The sequence below is a fragment of the Prionailurus viverrinus genome, chromosome A2 (genome assembly GCF_022837055.1).
Source record: "Prionailurus viverrinus isolate Anna chromosome A2, UM_Priviv_1.0, whole genome shotgun sequence".
NCBI lineage: Eukaryota > Metazoa > Chordata > Mammalia > Carnivora > Felidae > Prionailurus > Prionailurus viverrinus.
Window position 1 is genome coordinate 74,124,698 of NC_062562.1, and position 20,170 is coordinate 74,144,867.

The 20,170-nt window shown below is 39.6% G+C and overlaps 1 protein-coding gene across 6 annotated transcripts in view; it reads right to left on the reverse strand.

Annotated features, from left to right (window-relative positions):
- SUGCT (succinyl-CoA:glutarate-CoA transferase) overlaps nt 1-20,170 on the reverse strand; it is a 760,970-nt gene that overhangs the window by 576,762 nt on the left and 164,038 nt on the right. For all 6 annotated transcript variants that reach the window (XM_047849630.1, XM_047849625.1, XM_047849624.1 and 3 more), the window contains one exon: nt 380-475. In XM_047849630.1, the coding sequence (XP_047705586.1) occupies nt 380-475 (96 nt within the window). The remainder of the gene's footprint in view (nt 1-379; nt 476-20,170) is intronic.

The following is a 20,170-nucleotide window of genomic DNA, read 5'->3' on the forward strand; positions in this document are numbered from 1 at the left end:
TATTATTGTCAGCTGGGGTAGGTAACATTTGGTTTATAATTGACATGGTGAACAAACCATGCTTTATAAAATGGCTACAATCAGTGTTTCTTTGGGGTGAAAAAAAACACAAACCATCATGTGTGGCCAAAAGTCACTCACTTTCAGCAAGTTCCTTTGATCCATTTAAGTGTCCTGTTACTAATCTTCTGATGAAGAAATGTGCAAAACACAGAATTTAAAGTGAACAACAGAACCTTGTTATACTCAGACAAAGATACATAACAGAGTATCCTGAAAGGTTTTTTTTTCTTAGCAAGGGAAATAATTTCCCAAATTCATATCATACGAAACTGCAGATTACAGTAGCCCAACTCTATGTTGTATGTATTATTCTTACCTGGTAAGGAACAATACTGCCATGAGCTGTGCCCCAACGTTCTGCTTCCTTTTGGGCAATCAGATAATTAGCAGCTACCTGGGTCAGACAGGCCACCTACCAGAGGAGGGGGGAAAAAAAGGTAGTTAACCCACAATTACGAACAGAAGGTTATACTGTGAAAGTTCTCATTTGAGTTCATTTCATGTCAGTGCAGAAGAAAATAAAAGAGAGAAGAAACCCCAAATAGGTTAGAAAATACACAGGAGGGATGCCTGGGTGGCTCAGTTGGTTACATGTCCGACTTTGCCTCAGGTCATGATCTTTAGGTTCCTGAGTTCGAGCCCCACATCGGGCTCTGTGCTGACAGCTCAGAGCCTGGAGCCTGCTTCCGATTCTGTGTCTCCCTCTCTCTCTGCCCCTCCCCAACTTGTGCTCTGTCTCTGTCTCTCAAAAATAAATGAAAACATTTAAAAAATAAAGAAAATACACAGGCCACCATGCCTTCATCACGCAAAGAAAGATAGAACGGTATTACATTATTGCTTGAGACTAAGTACGAATAACATTCAGCTCCCAGAAAGATCACTAGAGGACAGGGGTGCCTGGGTGGCTCAAATCGGTTTAAGCATCCAACTCTTGGTTTCGCCTCACCACGGTTTCATGGGTTTGAGCCCCACATTGGACTCTGCGCTGACAGTGCAAGGCCTGCTTGGGATTCTCTCTCAGCCCCTCCCCTTCTCATGTTGTCTCTGTCTCTCTCAAAATAAATAAATAAACTTAAAAAATAAAATTTAAAGATCAACTGAGGACGGAGGTCGACCCAGTAGATGAAACCCTGGTCCAGCCTTGAGCATCAAAACCACATCAAAATACATCAGCATCTAGTACATTCCTTTCCCCTCCTCACCCGTGTCCTTTTGCTTTCTGTCAGGATGACAAAAAGAAGAGCTGGTGTCATCCCTGAGCAGCTGAACCAGCCATGAGCCAGGTTCCTCTAAAGTTCTCATTTCATGAAAAAAATAACAATAATAAACCTCTACTTTGTTTCAATCAGTTCAGCTGCATTGAACTGACATTCCTACTGACACAGAGAATCAAAATTATTTGACTTTTTGAAATTCCCCGTGAATTGTCCTCATTTAAACAAAAACTGCTGTACCTCTCTCAAATTAGTCCTAACCCCATACCCTCATTATTATACCTATTTCAGGTTTCAAAAGCCTTAGATCTCTTAAAGGGATCATCTAAAACCTTAGGGTCAACTTCTGACTCTTGCAGTATTTCATACACATATCTTGAAAACCTACAATGATTCAATAGCATAGGAGGATAACATGAGGATAATGACTTGATTCCTGATGACCCGCCACGAGGAGTCTGTGTTCTCACGAATACCCATCCCCCCAAGGGCTGTGAACTATGGAAAGGCAACCTAATAAAAATTTTCCAAAGTTTCCAGGAAAAAAAAGCTTCTGGCCTCATAACATAATCAGGATATTCCACATATACCATGGGTTTATTTTCCCCATTCTGGATCATCAGGTGTGACTGGGAATCTCCCAAACCAGTAAATCGAACATATCCCAAACTAAGTCTGGCTCCTAGAACAACTCAGGGGTGGTTTTTCAGGGCTCCGTGCCACGACCTGTCATTGCCCTCTCCCTGGCATGGCTTCTTGCCTCCCTCAAGGCCTATCAAGAGGGCTCGGCCTGGATGAATCTCCTTACAGCAGCAGACATTCTCCTTTACTTTATTCTTGGGATTTACACTCACTTTTATGTTCATTTACTGCTCTGTTGAAATTGGAACTGCCTTATGGCAGCTGGTTCGGCTGTACTGCCCAGGTGGCAAAACTAATAAACTTTGAGTCATCCACTTCTGGACCTCCATCTGGTCTCGGGCATTTGAACCATGGAGCATTCCAGGGCTGCCTGGGGCTGCCTCGTGCTAATCACCATTTCACAGATCACTTCTGTGTCTTTCAAAATGGAAAATCAAATCAACATTTTGTAGTCAAAAAAATGCACTGGATAGGAAGTCCAGTTTCATGATTTTGCATCTCTGTAAACTCTAAGGGGTTGTACGGCTGTAGGTATTTAACTACTTTGACCTTCAGACACATTCTCTATAAAATCTTGGGCATTTGGCCAAAATGGGTGCTTTTCGATCTTTTAAAAAAAGGGGGGGGGGGGAGGGAAAGCAGAACTCCTGTACCAAACCACATAATGCACAAAATCCTAATGTGTGAGGAAGTAACCCCCAGTGTTCTGGTTGAAGCGGAAGCAGGCCTACAATGTCACCCGGGGCAGCATAAACACAGAACTCAATTTGCAAATAGTAAATGGTCTTAAATTTGCTTCCTAGGTCTATACTTCTGACTCTTATTCTTCTTAACAGTCTGGCAGATAAAAATGATACCAGGGATGCAATTGTAGTCATTTTCCCATTAAAGCTCTTCCTGAAATTGGGTAAATTCTCTCAAGTCTGAGGTTTTTCTATAAGAAAGGTTTTTCTTTGATCTAACTATATATGAGAGATGGGGGGAGGAGGTTGTTCTTCTCAAATAAATTCTGGTAAAAGTCACGCTCCAAGTTGCTCTGGTGCTACTGAAGGCCAAGGATTCACATTAATAAAGGTAATTCTCTGCAAGCAAAGAATCGTAAGAGGCTTGGTATTTCCACTCTTTTAATTTCAAAGTCAACTGAGAGTCAACAGACCAACATCAGCAATAGCTGCAAGAGGTAGTGAACTGACTGGATGATCACAGGTTAACCTGAAAATCCTAGATTGATCTGACATGGTTGCCAGGAGGATGTATGGGCTGGATTCTAGGCTGGAGATGAGCCCGACTACCTCCTTTCTTGCCCACGACCTCTTTCTTTCATCTCAATTTTGACTTCTGTGTTTCTGACCCTAACTTGCTAAGCTATATATTTGATAACTATTTAGTAAAAGCAGAGTTATTTAGAGTAAGTTTGAATGAAGAGTCAAAACTCATCTCACCAACTGTTTCTAAATGGGATGCCCTATCAGTTTCTTGCACACAACAGTAACTCATGAAAACAAAAGAGCATTTCAAGACTAACAGCCTCTCACTGGGCAGAAAGGTTAGATAAGATTTTAAGCCACTGCCACCCAAAAACAAAGTGTGATTTGTCAGTAACTATTCAGAGGCAAATTTGGGGGGAAAATGAATTCTATTTAAAAAAAAAAAAAAGGAGCGACAGGGCTAAACTTAGCAACCCAATGTTTAAAAGGGGCATTGCAAAACTAAGAGTAATCTACTATTTGCAATGAAGTATTTTAAGGCAGGAGAAGGGGGAGAAAGTCAACAGCTATGACGTGATTATGTATGAAAAATCAGAGGCTTCCTGGCAATTAATGACAAATTTTCCACAAATCAAGAGAATGCAGGATGTGACTTTTAGGTTAATAACTACATACTGTATATCCATTCTAAATATTGCATTAGATCGTTACTTACATCCCCTAAACTTAGGGCCATTATTTCATCATGTGGACGCTATATAATTTACTCAGAATGTTGCCTTTATATGGTTTCATCTGAACAAAAAAGCCAACTTTGGTTTAATAATAATCATTCTGACAGAAAAACTATTATTTTAGATAACATAGTGGGTCCTGGTATTGTGTGTCTAACCAGAAAACCAATGGCATGGTCAAAGTGGCTCTCAAAGGGCACAGCCCCAAAAGACATGAGGAAGAATACACCCAATTATTTCCCAAAGCAGCCCCATGGGGTCTGTCACCACGTTTCACTTCTACCGAATGAGGATCAAACTGCAATAATAGAATTTTTCATCCCCAAAAAACCAAGTATGATGGGAAAAGTGGGGAAAACAATACTAGGATTGGGGTCCATTGCATCACAACTGGTCAATTTTTCCCTCCTGCTCCCTTGCACATATTCTGGCCTCCAACTAAGCTGGGCTAAACACCAATCATGCTTCACTTCTGCACCTGCCCATCTTTCCAACCATTCTTCAAAGTCCATTGCAATGTCACCATTTCCACTAAGTACCCTCTCATCACCCAAGCAAACAAATATTTCCCCTGCCTCTGAACAAACACAACCCCTTAATCTGCCGAACGCCAGCTGCCCTTTCACAGTCCACCTTATACAACTACACTTATAAGATGGCAAAGCTAAGAAGACCTAGATCAGTGATTCCTAAACCTACCTGTGCATCATAGTCACCTGTAGAATTCCTGGACCCACCACCCCCCCCCCCCCCCGCCCCGGACCTACTGAATCAGACTCTCCAGGGATGGGGTCTGGGAAAAACATAATTTAACCAATGCAGCCAGATTTGAGAACCAAAGCCTCAGGGAAATCTAGCCTAATCTCTTAAGGTTAGAGATGGATAAATAAAGGAACAGAGAAGGAAATAACTTACTTGAAGTCACACAGCTGGCTAATGACAGAACTTTAAACTACTCTAACTACAGTGTCCTCCTCCAACCTAACTTATTATCTATAGCTTATCCTATCCTTTCTTTTAAACCGGGAACTATTTCAGGGTAAGAACTGTTTGCTACAAACCCTTCATATGTTCTCCCAGCACCTAACATAGAGTTTCCACACTATTTTTTTAATGTTTATTTTTGAGAGAGAAAGAGTGTGTGAGCAAGGGAGGGGCAGAGAAAGAGGGGGACAGAGGATCCAAAGCAGGCTCTGTGCTGACAGCAGTGAGCCCGATGTGGGGCTCCAAGTCATAAACCGCAAGATCCTGACCTGAGCTGCAGCTGGATGCTTAATCCATCCACTGAGCCACCCAGGCGCTTCCACGCACTAACTTTTTTAACGCGTGAATGGAAACAGTATTAGTTTATTTACTCAACAAATACTGAGTGCTGCTTTGTGTAAGGTATTATGTCAGCTACAGGGTACAAAAGTAAATAGAAAGACGCAGTCCTGCTCTCTTTGGACTTAAGAATAGTGGAGAAGACAACTAAACAGTTATAGGAACTTGCATGGGGAGAACTTTAAAAACAAAGAGAATATCATGTGGGCAAGTCCTAAGGCAAGAAAGAGAGTGGCATACAGGGGGGGAAAAATCTGAAAGTAGACACATATAACTGAAGCATGACAGGAAAGAGACAGGAAATGAAATTAGAGGTGGACAGATCCTGCCGGCCCCTGAAGGAGTCATTCTCTGCACATCTTTCAGAATGATCATTTTATTTTATTTTATTTTATTTTATTTGTTTGTTTGTTTGTAATTAATCTCTACACCCAACGTGGTGCTCAAACTCACAACCCCAAGATCACAAGTCTCATGCTCTACCGACTGAGCCAGCCAGGTGCCCCTCGGAATGATAGTTTTAAAATCAAGAATTATATTATGTCATCCTTCTACTTAAAACTCATAGGGCTTCCCACTGCATTTGGAATTAAACCCAAAGAATGGACTGAAAAGAGACAAGAGAGAAAAGGGACCAGTTACAGATACTGTGAAGGTCCAGGCATAAGCCTATGACTGCTCAGACTAAGTTCGTGGCAGTGGAAATGGCCAAATGAATGGATTTAAGATCTCCTTTAGGGATAGAATGGACAGAACATGTAAAAGACTGTATGGGAAGGGGATGGCAGATAAAATGGTGAGGAAGAGGAGGGAGCTACACATAACTCCCAGGTTTCTGGCTGAATATCTGGGTAGGCTATGAAGGCACTAACAGAAATAAGCAAATCCAAGAGAGGAAGGAGGTGAAGGGAAAGGAAAACAAGAACCCTCCTTTGCATATGTTGCATTGGAGATGCGTGCAAGACAATCGTTGGGGCTGCAGTCATCAGCATATAGAAAGTATTTAAAGTCATTCCCTAAGGGAAAATAGGGAGAGAAAATTAGGGAAGAAACCAGGAACAAGGTAAAACAAAAGAAGATAAGTCTCCATGCCAAAAATAGCCTCTAATCAGAGGTATGAATGATGATGCAATTCAAACCACCAGCACCAATTTACCCCAAAATAGGGAGTAGGTGAAATAAACTACGATATTTAAACATAACAGGAGATAAAAGTAGGCATTTAAAATGGTGCAACAGAAGAAGATAGTACCACGTGAGGAAATGTTTGTAAGTTTTTTAACTTTTTATTTTAGAATGGTTTTAGAGTTACAGAAAACTTACCAAAATAGTAATGAGTTCCCATATACTCCACACCCAGTTCCTCTATTATTTTTATTTCTTTTCTCTGCTGATTTCATTTCTTATTTATTTTTTAGCTGACACAATGTTACATTGGTTTCAGGTGTACCACCTAGAGACTCAACTTCTCTAGACGTTATGCTGTGCTCAGCACAAGTGTGGCTCCCATCAGGCTTCCTTCAACGCCATCCCAGTACCATTCACTATATTCCCTATGCTGCGCCTTTTATTCCCTTGACTGTTCATTCCAATCCTCCTACTAATTAGCCTCTTACCCCAGTGTGATATATATTTTACAATGAAAGAGCCAATATTGACACATTGTTATTAATTAAAGTCCGTGTGTTCAGATTTCCTTTATTTTTAAAAAAAAATTTTTTAATGTTTGTTTACTTTTGAGAGAGAGAGACAGAATTTATTCTGTCTTTTTGAAGCAGGCTCCAGGCTCTGAGCTGTCAGCACAGACCCAGGACACAGGCCTCAAACACACAAACCGTGAGATCATGACCTGAGCCCAAGTTGGATGCTTAACCAGCTGAGCCACCCAGGTGCCTCAGATTTCCTTCATTTTTAATGTTCTTTTCAGCTCCAAGATCCTATTCAGGACACCTATCACATTCTATTTGGTGGTTGCTTCCGTAGGCTCCTCTTGAGTGTAACAATTGATCACACATTCCTTCTTTCTGAGGACCTGGACAGCTTTGAGGAGTACAGATCAGGTATTTTGGAGACTGCTCCTCAATAGGGATTTTTCTTCTACTTTTCTCATAATTAGAGAATTATGGGTTGGTCTTTGGGAATTTGGACTTTTTGGAAGAAAGCTCACAAAAGTAAAGGGCCATTTTCACCCATATTATCAAAGGTACAAACTATCCATATGACTTAACGTTGTTGGTGTTGACCTCCATCACCTGCCTGAGGTGGTGGCTATCAGGTATCTCCACTGTAAAATCATTCTTTTTTTTCTCCCCCTTTCCACAATGAAATCTTCGGGGGTGAGGAGTTATGCTCCTCCTTCTCAAGGATGAACTGTCCACATAAATTATGTTGAATTCTGCATAGGATATTTGTCTCTTCTCTCCTATTTATTTATTCAGTCATTTATTTATATCAGCACAGAGTCCTAGGTATTTATTTTATACTTTGGGTTATAATCCAATATGACTCAATTTTGTTGCTCAAATCATTCTTTTTTGGCCACTGGGAGCTCTTTCAGTTGGCTCCTTTGACACACACCCCATCATGGTGAGGTTTTTGTTTTTAAGCACTTCCTTTTTTGTGGCACTACAGGATACTCCAGGATCATCTCTAGAAGTCCTGTTCCAGTCTTACAAGAAAGCATAAAAAGAAGAGGGATCAAAAGGTAAGTAAAGGGAATGTTTATTTATATGTTATGTTAATATATCATATATAATATTTATTTAAGTGTCAACCAGTGCCTCATTCATTCATTTATTCAAAAATCTTGACATCACACCTACTATGTGCCAGGAACTGTTCAAGGCACAGGGGAAATAGGAGTGAATAAGACAGACATGATTGCACTGTCATGAAGCTTACATTCCAGGGTCAGCTACATTCAGGCATAAAAAAACAGGAGGATATCAAGAAATGATAGATAGAAATGATTTTCTAGACCAGCAGGTTAGAAAAGTCTCTTTGAAGAGGTTAACACTAGGGGCACCTGGGTCGCTCAGTCAGTTAAGCGTCCGACTTCGGCTCAGGTCATGATCTTGCAGTTCAGGTCATGATCTCGCAGTTCTTGCGGGTTCGAGCCCCGCATGGGGCTCTATGCTGACAGCTGGAAGCCTGGAGCCTGATTCCGATTCTGTGTCTCCCTCTCTCTCTGCCCCTCCCCCACTTGTGCTCTGTCTCTCTCTGTCTCTCAAAAATAAATAAATGTAAAAATAAAAAATTTTTTGAAGATGTTAACACTTAACTGGAGATCTGTAGAAAGCATGTGAAAATCTAGGGGAATCTTTCTAGGCAACCACATCAACAACTAAAAGACTTTCTTGCGGTAAAAATTTACCATATTTCAGAACAGAAATAAGGTCACTGTAGCGGAAACGTAGTAGGTAAAAAAGGCAATAGTATAAGATGGGGTTAAGGAGGGGGGCGCCTGGGTGGCTCAGTCAGTTAAGCCTTGGACTCTTGATTTCAGCTCAGGTCACGATCTCACGGTTTGTGAGTTCAAGCCCCCGTGTCAGGCTCTGTGCTGACAGTGTGGAGCCTGGTTGGTATTCTCTCTTTCTCTGCCCCTACCCTGCTCATGCACTCTCTCTCCCGATTCTCTCTCTCTCAGAATAAATAAATAAACTTAAAAAAAAAAAAAAAAAAGATGGAGTTAAAGAGGGAAGCAAGCACCAGATCATGTAGGTATTGCAGGCCTGAGTAAGGTCCTAGAATATCATTCGAAGTGTCATGGGAAGCCATTGATTTATAATAATTAGATCATCTGGCTGTTACATGGAGTATTAAGGGGGAATGAATGAAACCAAATGATCTCACATGAGGTTGGTATTACAGCCTCTATTTTACAGATGAAAAAACTAAGCCTAAGCAGCTTGGGTGTCTCATCTAGGTCACACAGTGAGTTGCTGAATGGCAAATCTATGACTCACTCGCAGGTCAGTCTAATCTCCAGTCCATAGGGCTAAGGAGGGAACACATTCAGGAGTGGAATGGCTATCCCATTAAGAATTATATCTATTCATACCGCATTTACCATTTTAAGCTTCTAGTATTCACTAACGATAAAAGCTAATACCTATATTAAGTACTTATTGTGTACTGTTCTAAGCATTTTATGCAAATTATCTTATTTCATCCACATGACAACTGTATGAGAGAGGTGCTATGATGAACCCATTTTACAAATGAGAAAACTGAGGCACAGAGCAGTTTCATAATCTTCCCACAGTTATATACCTAGTAAATGGACAAGCCAGGACCTGAACTCAGCTAGTCTGGATTCTGGCATTCTATTCTGTATTTCATACAAAATCAAACTCCTTAGTATTCCTGAATGGCCACGATCCTAGAAAAGGTTTATTGGACTGTCCTACTTGGTAAAGAAAAGACAGTCAGTAAACATCCTTTTCTATTAGGTAAACCTCTACAGATAAGTCCGACCTTAATTATTACATAATCCTTAATATGGTACTCACTCAAAGATTTCTGCTTTGCTGCAACTATGTCTTTACTTCTATTCCAATGTAATTAGAAATAAACTCCAACCTATAAACATTTTACCTGTAAACACTGGAAAAACCAGTAGAGCTGTTATGTAATTTTAAAATCTCTACCTTTATTTGTTTAGCAAAGGAAGAACATATTGTCAAATCCTTCTCTTTGGGGCATTTTTTTTTAACCTAATGAAAGGAACACACACATTTCACATTCCTCTGAACTATCACTAATGGTAGTCAAATCATATTGATGTTTATTTTATATACTGAACTCAAAAAGAAAACATATTTGCATCATACTCAGAATAATTTTGCCAATCCATCTGAATCAAAATCAGACATGTGGAAACTGGATCTCAAATGCCAGAAGGTAAGACCAGACAACACAGAGAGACAGAATTTCAAAAGCATGTTTAGTGTAATACATCAAACATATTTCTTACCATTAACCACTGACCCAGTCAATCATTTCACTCAAAAAGTGGTTATGAATAACTAGAAGGAAAAATGTGATGAGTAAGTGGAAATATAGAAAGGTAACAGTGACATGATGTACTTATTTATTCCTGTGATGTCTTCGGTTTCAAGTGTTTTCTTCGAATATGGTTTTACATTTGAAATAACTTCATTCTTTAAAATATTTGTTTCTTAAGACAAATGAATAAACAAACAAAAAGCAGAATCAGACTATAAATATAGAGAACAAACCGATGGTTGCCAGAGGGAATGGGGGTGAGAGAGTGGGCAAAATGGATGAAGGGAAGTGGAAGATACAGGCTTCCATTTATGGAAGGAGAAAGTCTCAGGAATAGAAGGCATAGCATAGGGAATATAGTCAACGATATTATAACAGCACGATATGGTGACAGATGGTAGCTACACTTGTGTTGAGCACAGCAGAAGTACAGAGTTGTTGAATCCCCACGCTGTACACCTGAAACTAATGTAACATTGTGTGTCAACTACACTCAAACATCTTTCTAAGTTCTGTTTTTAGAATACATACATTGCTCTGCAACGCTAGTTTTAAAAAGAAGTTATAAGAAATGAAAGTTACTTTTGTTTATTGCTTCCTTCACGCATTTAGCAGATATTTAATAAGCCCTTATTATATGCAGAGCACTCTGTCAGGTGCTGTCAGAGATCCCAAAATCAATAAAAGAGAGTTTTATCTCTCAAGACAGTTAAAATCTTTTTTTTTCATTTTTGTAAATGTTTTTATTTATTTTTGAGACAGAGAGAGACAGAGCATCAGCAGGGGAGGAGCAGAGATAGAGAGAGGGAGACACAGAATCTGAAGCAGACTCCAGGCTCTGAACTGTCAGCACAGAGCCTGACGCAGGGCTCCAACTCACGGATTGTGAGATCATGACCTGAGCTGAAGTCAGACGCTTAACCGACTAAGCCACCCAGACGCCCGAAAGTTAAAATCTTTAATTCAAAATAGAAATAATCAGTCCCACAAGAGACTTTAAAAAAAAAATCTATCAAGTAGACAGGGCGCCTAGGTGGCTCAGTAGGTTGGGCGTCCCACTTTGGCTCAGGTTATGATCTCACAGTTCATGGGTTTGAGCCCTACATCGAGCTCTGTGCTGACAGCTCAGAGCCAGGAGTCTGCTTCAGATTCTGTGTCTCCTTCTTTCTCTGCCCCTACCCCACTCATGCACACTGTCTCTCTCTCTCTCTCTTAAAAATAAACATTAAAAAAAGTTTTTAAATACAAACAGCATTTTTCACAGAGCTACAACAAATAATCCTAAAATGTGTAAGGAATCACAAAGACACTAAATAGCCAAAGCACCTTGAAAAGGAAAAGCAAAGCTGGAGGCATCACAATACTGGATTTCAACTTAAATTACAAAGCTATAGTGATCAAACCAGAATAGTACTGGCACCAAAACAGACATATATATCAATGAAGCAGAATAGAAAACCCAAAAATGAACCCAAAACTACATAGTCAATAAATCTTTGACAAAGCATAAAAGAATATGCAACAGGGAAAAGATGGTCTCTTCAACAAATGGTGTTGGGAAAACTGGAACAACATCCCAAACAATGAAACTGGACCATTTTCTTACACCATACACAAAAATAAGTTCAAAATGGATTAAAAACCTAAATGTAAGACCTGAAACCATAAAAATTCTAGAAAAGAACGCAGACAGTAACATCCATGATGCCGGCCGTAGCAACTTCTTTCTAGATATGTCTCCTAAAGCAAGGAAAACAAAAGCAAAAATAAACCATTGGGACTTCATCAAAATAAAATGCTTCTGCACAGCGAAGGAAACAATCAACAAAACTAAAAGGCAACCTATGGAATGGGGGAAGATACTTACTTGCAAATGGCATACCAGATAAAGGGTTAGTATCCAAAATATATAAAGAACTTATAAAACTGAACACTCAAAAAACCCGAAAAATCCAATTAAAATGGGCAGAAGAGAAAAAAGAAAACATCCAGATGGTCAACAGATACATGAAAAGATGCTCAACATCACTGATCATCAAGGAAATGCAAATCAAAACTACAATGAGATATCACCTCACACCTGTCAGAATGTCAACAACATAGAAACAACAGATGTTGGCAAGGATGTGGAGAAAGCGGAACCCTCTTGCACTATTGGTGGGAATGCAAACTGGTGCAGCCACTCTGGAAAACACCATGGAGGTTTCCATCCAGCAATTGCACTACTAGGTATTTATTCAAAGAATATAAAAACACTAATTCAAAAGGATACATGTACCCTGATGTTTATAGCAGCATTAACTACAATAGCCAAATTATGGAAACAGTCCAAGTGTCTATCCACTGATGAATGGATAAAGAAGATGTGAGATATATATATATTATAATATATAAAAATTATTAATATTACATTAATGTATAATATACAATGTATTATATAATGGAATATTACTCAGCCATAAAAAAAGAATAAATCTTGCCATTTGCAACGATGTGGATGGAGCTAGAGAGTATTATTACTAAGCTAAATAAGTCAGTCAGAGAAAGACAAATACCATACAATTTCACTCATATGTGGAATTTAAGAAACAAAACAATCAAAGGCAAAAAATAAAAGAGAGAGAAGCACTCCAAGAAACAGACTCTTAACTATACAGAATAAACTGATGATTACCAGAAGGGAGGTGGGGGGGGGGGGGGAAGGGTTAAATAGTTGATGGGGATTAAGGAGGGCACGCGCTGTGATGAGCACTGGGTATTGTATGGAAGTGTTGAATCACTACACGGTACACCTGAAACTAACATTGTATGTCAGCTAACTGGAATTTAAATAAAAACTTAAAAATAAATAATAAAATAAAATAAAATAAAATAAAATAAAATAAAATAAAATAAAATAAAGGTTAAGCTCAGAGAGACATGCTGCTGCCAACCTTGACAACACAGCCTGCATGCGCTCTACAGCCACAAGGAACAACCTGCCAACAACCTGAAAGGGTTTGAAGGACTCTGAGCCCCTAGTGAGAGCTGCAGCCCAGCAGACACCTTGATTGTAGCCTCTTAAGACCCAAGCAAATGGTCCAGGCTTTCCTGGACTCTTCACCCATGGAAACTATAATGTAATAACCTTGTGTTATTTCGAACTATGCATGTGTTAATCTATTACGTGGCAATAGAAAGTTAATACAAGGCTGAAGCTGCTGAAGTAGATGAGTCGGCTGAATGCTTCCAAGGAAAGCAGAGGACAAGGGCAGGGCTCTGGAGTCAACCAAGGAGGGAACAAAAAGAAAAAAAAAAGAACATAACTCTAAAGGATGTGAAGGTGGGAAGAATAACAGAAAGGTGTGGTGTCTGGAGGCCAAAGGAGAAGCATGTTAGAAGAACAGTGTTGAATGTATGCCAAATAGCCAAGTGAGGCCAAGGAGGAGGACAGTGAGAGTCTCAGACTCAACAAAAAGAAATTAGCCTTCAAAGGCAATGTCAAGAGAGAAATTGGAGTGGATATCATAACGCAAAGGATTAAGAAAAGTCGGTGGAAAACAGAAAACTCAATACAAATAATACATGTAAGTCTGGCAGTAAAAGGAGGAAAGAGACAAAACAATAGCTGGAATGCTTAGCCAAATTACCAAAAATGGTGTCAAGTGAAGATTGTTCGTGATGTTACCTTTTCCAGGGTATACAGACTTTAATAGAAAACTAATGAACACAAAAGCCTTAGAGCTAAAGGAATGAATCTCTCTGAGTGGAATTTCAGGCATTTCCCTCAAGTTCATGGGAGAAAGATTTTATAATTGAGTCATTTTCCTAGAACCTTGAAGTCACAGAGCTATATAAAACAACGCTGCATAGAACAACAGCTTATAAACCAAGCTCCGACATGAGAACAAAAATTCATTTACACACTCTGACTACATCTGATCAATCTAACTGACTAAAATCCAAGAATGTAAAGGTGATTCGAATGAGGATTTTTGTCTGGCCACATCACACTGCACTGCTCTCCTGAGCTTCTGTGGCACAGCTCCCAGAATAACAAGGGAGACTCACCAGCATACAGGACATGATTAAGTTCTTCAGTGGTGACTCTTCTTAAAGTGTCCTCATGGGACTTCAAGGGAGAGGTGCAAAACCAGGTGTGAATTAGGGCAAGAAATCATGTCAGTGACCAAATGATTCAGCAGGTAAAGTATGTGTCATGTTATTACACTTCAAGAAAAAATTCATGTACTGAAGACAGGTACACAGTGCCAAGGACTGCCATTTAATTAACAAAATCAACTCAGTGATAAAAACAGACAAACAAAAAACTCTAAGAACACCAAGAAAGAAAAAATACGTTACTTTTTTTTAATGTTTATTTATTTTTGAGACAGAGCACGAATGGGGGAGGGTCAGAGAAAGGGAGACACAGAATCCGAAACAGGCTCCAGGCTCTGAGCTGTCAGCACAGAGCCCGACGTGGGGCTCGAACTCACGGACCGCGAAATCATGACCCGAACCGAAGTCGGCCGCTTAACTGACTGAGCCACCCAGGCGCCCCTCTATTTTTATATACTAATTCTGTTGTATTTGAAAGTGTTAATCTTGTACTTACATTTCATTTCTTCAATCAACAAATACGTATTGAGTGACTACTTTGTTCCAGGCAACGTGCGAGGTGCTGGGAATACAACAGTGAAAGAGATAAATCCTCTGCCCTCATGGAACACAGGGTCTAGAGAGAGGACACGTTAAACATGTACAGCCTATGGGGCGCCCGGGCGGCTCAGTCAGTTAGGCCTCTGACTTCGGCTCGGGTCGTGATCTCAGGGTTTGTGAGATCGAGCCCTGCATCAGGCTCTGTGCTGACAGCGCAGAGCATGCTTGGGATTCTCTCTCTCTCTCTCTCTCCGTCTCTGCCTGTCTTCTGCTCTCTCACTCTCTCTCTCTCAAAATAAATTTAGAAACTTAAAAAAAAAAACAACCATATAAAGCCTAGTGAGGTGAGGAATTTGGGGACAAGCCTAGGGGACTTTAAGCAAAGTGAACTTGGCATGATAAGCATATTCTTTTCACACTTCCCTGCCCCCTCCTGCCACAGGACACAAAAACTGCTTTTGGCAAATATAACTGCCACGTTACAGCCATCTTTACTGGTGTGGGAGTCACTTCACGGGAACAGAAACAATAATACTCCACTCTACATACGAACACCTGGGCAACCTCACCTCTGTTCTTACTAACACATCTGACCAGAAACTAAAACCAAGGAGACTGATTTCAGAACTTTGCTGACTTACATCCCACAGTCAGAACTCAACAGCAAGCCACATGACACAAGCTGGATGGCTTTTAAGGTCTAAGCTGCAAACTGTGGATGTGTTTGGACTTTTCAACATCACCTTTAAGAGACCTCAAAGGTCCACCGACATAATCAGCCTTTGATGACACACTGTATCATATATCCACATTCTCATATGCCCCTAATTTCGTACATTTGCATATGATCTGCATTCTAACGTATCCGCAAATCTGTTTTTCTCTGCTAGAGGACTGTAATACGATAGAGCCCTTAAGGATCCACTTTGCTTTGTTGTGTCAATCCTCATATTCATCAGACAATGATCATTCTCTTAGCCACATCCTCCACCTACTCCTTAACCACAATTGGAGGGCTAGACAGTTCTGAAGAGGGCAGAGTCTTTGAATCTTTTTGATATCCTCAGCAGTTTGGTGGAAAGATATTTGGATCCTGAGTCCCAGGGTCAGCCTAGTTCTTCACTACAAAGTTCTGAACCCCGACTCAGGTTTGCAAAACATAACCAACTTCTTTATAGCCCTGTTCGTATAACTTCACAATAACATGGTAAAAGCACTTTGAAAATACTCAAATGTAAGAATCCTAAAAAATTATCCTTTAAAAAAAACATATTATCCAAGCAAATACAGACCAAAGAGCTCACATGGGGTTTTACTCTACAACAATTTAGTAATTTCTATTAGACTGATGCTCTCCATCTTTCATTCATACAAATAATCCATCTAGGAAAAACAATTCCCAGAGATGGCAAAAACAGGTCAGTCAGCTTTAGAAATTCCAGGTATATTGATTGCTTTTATTCATGAAAGAAGTTTCTGAACTGCAAATTTTTTTAACATTTATAAATATTAAACACACTTTAAAACACTGCTGGTTCAGAAAAATAGCAGTGGAACCACTGATTAAAATCAACACTTTGTACCTGAAACAAGTATAATTCTGTATGTTAATTCTATTGGAATTAAATTTTTTTAATTCAATGTTTGGATGAATCAAACCATTGATTAAATCTTCAGGTAGACTATAAAGCAGCAAAAATTGATTTCTAATGAGATTTCTAAGACAAATCATCAGCAGTCTACCTCCAGAGGTTGCAAACGGGCAGCTCGTGAGCAGGATTCCGTTCACAACTGCATTTTGTCTGGGCTACGTAGCATTTCGAAAATTAAAAAGTTTTATATAAAAATTCAAATGTCTTACTTCAAAAATTGAAGATCTGGCTATACTGGGACAGTATGGTGGGACTGGCTTATACTGGCTCCGCAGAGTTGATTGTTAGCATCTCCTCCAAACACGTTCAGTAACGATCGTATTAGAGGTTTGAAATCAGCCATTTGGAAATATTTACACAATGAGAATTGGCAAATGCTACAAATCGCTGCTCTTTTTTTTTTTCTTTTTTTCTTTTTGCTTTAAGAAAGCAAGTTGAACATTTACAAGCACACCCCACACTTGGGACCACAATCTCACATGACAGCAAATGCTGGAGTGAGGAGTGACTAAGCCCTTCCTAGCCCATATCCACCACTATTGTTCCTTGTCTGGCTCACTTCACTCATTTTAATAACCTGCCTGGCATATTTAAGTATTTGCAACTCCTGGTTTACAGTCATAATGTATTCAAAACAACTCTTAGGTGATAACAAAGAAAAAAACAAAAAACAAAAACCAAAAACCTAAGCCACTGTGCTTGCTTGATAATTAAAAACAAAGACCAGGCTTAAATTCAACACAGTTGGACAAAGTGAAATACCATCTACAGATTCCTTCTTCTCCCTATTTTAGTCATTGTGGTATTTAGGCAAACAAGAACATTGTGATGGTTTTCAAGTCATAAATTGAACAGTTAGCAAATACAGATATTTTTTAAATGATAAGAGTATTGTTTAACTGTATACCCTTAAGAAACAAATAATGAAAAGCTGAGGATTTTTATTTCTAGGGGGGGAAAGATCATCATTGCTTTTCAAAATTCTGAAGGCTTTGGTTTGTCTGCAAATGGATATTTGACAGATATCTTGAAACCCTGAGCAGAAAAATTCTGACACGAGACAAACCTCTGATTAAATGACTCTCGACTAGAATGTCTGAACATGAAATCAGATATGATAGTGGTCAGAAAAATTCCCTTTCATGTCACATTACATGGGTTCACACACAGATGAACCCATGCTTAGCCTGCCCTAATACATAGGTCTGTGCTTCCAAAGACAATAATGCTTTCATTTATCCCTCCCTTCCCTTGGGGCATGAGTATCAGAGTCCCACCCACCAGAAGAAAAGCATTTTCCAGAAACCACTTCCACAGTCCCAAGAACAAAGACAAAGGACAAAATCTGGGGAGGAATGCACACCAAGGGAAGTTCCTAAAACAGTTCCCATCGACTGGTTCCGTAGATGTGAATACTGTCCTGCCAGTAATCACCACCACCGTAAGGAAGGGGCAATCTGACCAAGTGCCAGGAGCCTCAATACACACCGCTTTTCAAATTCTATCTTCTCTCCTCCACCTCTCGCTACATTTCTCTTCAGTCTCAGACCTACTTCAGCATGATTCCTGGCCTTTTCTTTTTTTCGACATGCCCCAAAATGACAAGTATTTGGAACTCTATCCTAGTCCCCAAATTATCATATGTTCAATTTTACTGTGGCAACAAATCAAGGATAGTAAAGCAACAGGAAGAAAGAAATAGAAAGGAAAGAAGGTGAGAGGGACAGAGGAGAAGAACAAAGAACAGAAGCATGTTTGAGGTAACATGAGAGAAGGGGACCAAGTTGATAAAAAGGAAGAAAGCCACTGTTGTGTGTTTTTGATTGCTCTGAATATAAATGTTGAGTTAGGGGCGCCTGGGTAACTCAGTCAGTTAAGTGTCTGACTTTGGCTCAGGTCATGATCTCACGGTTCCTGAGTTTCAGCCCCGTGTCAGGCTCTGAGCTAACAGCTCAGAGCCTGCAGCCTGCTGCAGATTCTGTCTCCCTCTCTCTGTCCCTCCTCCACTGCTTGCACTCTGTCTCTCTCAAAAATAAATTTAAAAAAAGAAACATTTATATATATATATATATATGTATATATATATATATATATATATATATAAATGTTGAGTTAGGGTAGAATCCAAATACTATTCTTGGTCACCCGTGAAACATTTTGCCTCCGATTTTCGACATGCTCCCACTTCCATGGGACATTCTCCAGTATACATGGGAAAGCTTAGGAAATGATCCAGCTAAACTTAAAAGCAGTTTGTTGATAATACTGCAAACAAAAACAAGGCAGAACAATAACAAAAAGAGCAAGAGTTTTACCTATATTCAGTAATGTGTACTAGCAGTGCTAACTTACATTGAGTTTTTTGTTTTCTGTATATTGATTTTCACTGATCTAATGCTAAAGACCTGGACCTCAAGAGTAACAGAGTTCTTATTTTATTTTATTTTATTTTATTTTATTTTATTTTATTTTATTTTATTTTTTATTTCAATTCCAGCATAGTTAACATGCAGTGTTATGTTAGCTTCAGGGGGTACTGAGTGCTTTTAGTAAAAGAACTCAAGGTGAGCCCGAGTACTTCTGCTCACAATTCTCAGGCATGTACTGCAGCTGACTGAAAGTATTTCCTGGACTTACAAGTGGTCTCAGCCCACTGCCTAGTCTGAGCTCCAACCATCATCCGCGGGCCTCGCCTATATAATGACATAAGCAATATGTCACCACTATTTTTAGCTTAATTTTAGCACACACGTTCTCTCAAATTAAAAAAAAAAAAAAAGCAGTAGCAAGATTTTTACTTTTTAATGGTTGTATTCTAAATGTTTTTTTTTTAACCTTTATTTATTTTTGAGGGACAGAGAGACACAGAGCACAAGCAGGGGAGGGGCAGAGAGAGAGGGAGACACAGAATCCAAAGCAGGCTCCAGGCCGTCAGCATGGAGCCGACACGGGGCCGAACTCACGAACTGTGAGATCATGAACGGGCGCCGAGGTCGGACGCTCAAACGACTGAGCCACCCAGGCACCCCTTAATGGTTATATTCTAAATAATTAATCGCAAGACTAGTCCACGAGCTCGAGTCCCAGGTCGGGCTCTGTGCTGACAGTTCAGAGCCTGGAGACTGCTTTGCATTCTGTCTGCCCCTCACCCACTCATGCTCACTCTCCCTCTCTCTCTCTCAAAAATAAATAAACATTAAAAAAATCTTTTTAAAATTATTTTTGGAAAAAAATTAAATAAATAATTGCAAGACTTACTCAAAAGTAAAAGCTTTGGGTAAAAAAAAAAAAAAAATCAGTCTCTGCTGCAACCAATATAGCTCCTACGTCTGGACATGTAAGGTTAAGAAAGGCAGTAATAAGGTAAGAGTGTGCAAAAGGGGGGGACAAGGAAAGGAAACAAAACAGGAAAAACTAAGGTAGAGACAACAATAATAATGATAATACAATAATAAAAGTTAACACTTATTTAGTGCTTACTATGTAATGGACTCTGCAGTAAGCACTTTACATGTATTAACCTATTTTAATCCTCATAGCAATTGGAGGAGGCAGACAGTGTTATTATCCCCATTCAATGAATGAGAAAACTGAGACAGAGCCATTTTATAACTTGCACAAGTCTTTAGCTACTTAGTAGCATATTGAGGATTTAAATTTCAGCAGTCTGGCTGGAGAGTCCA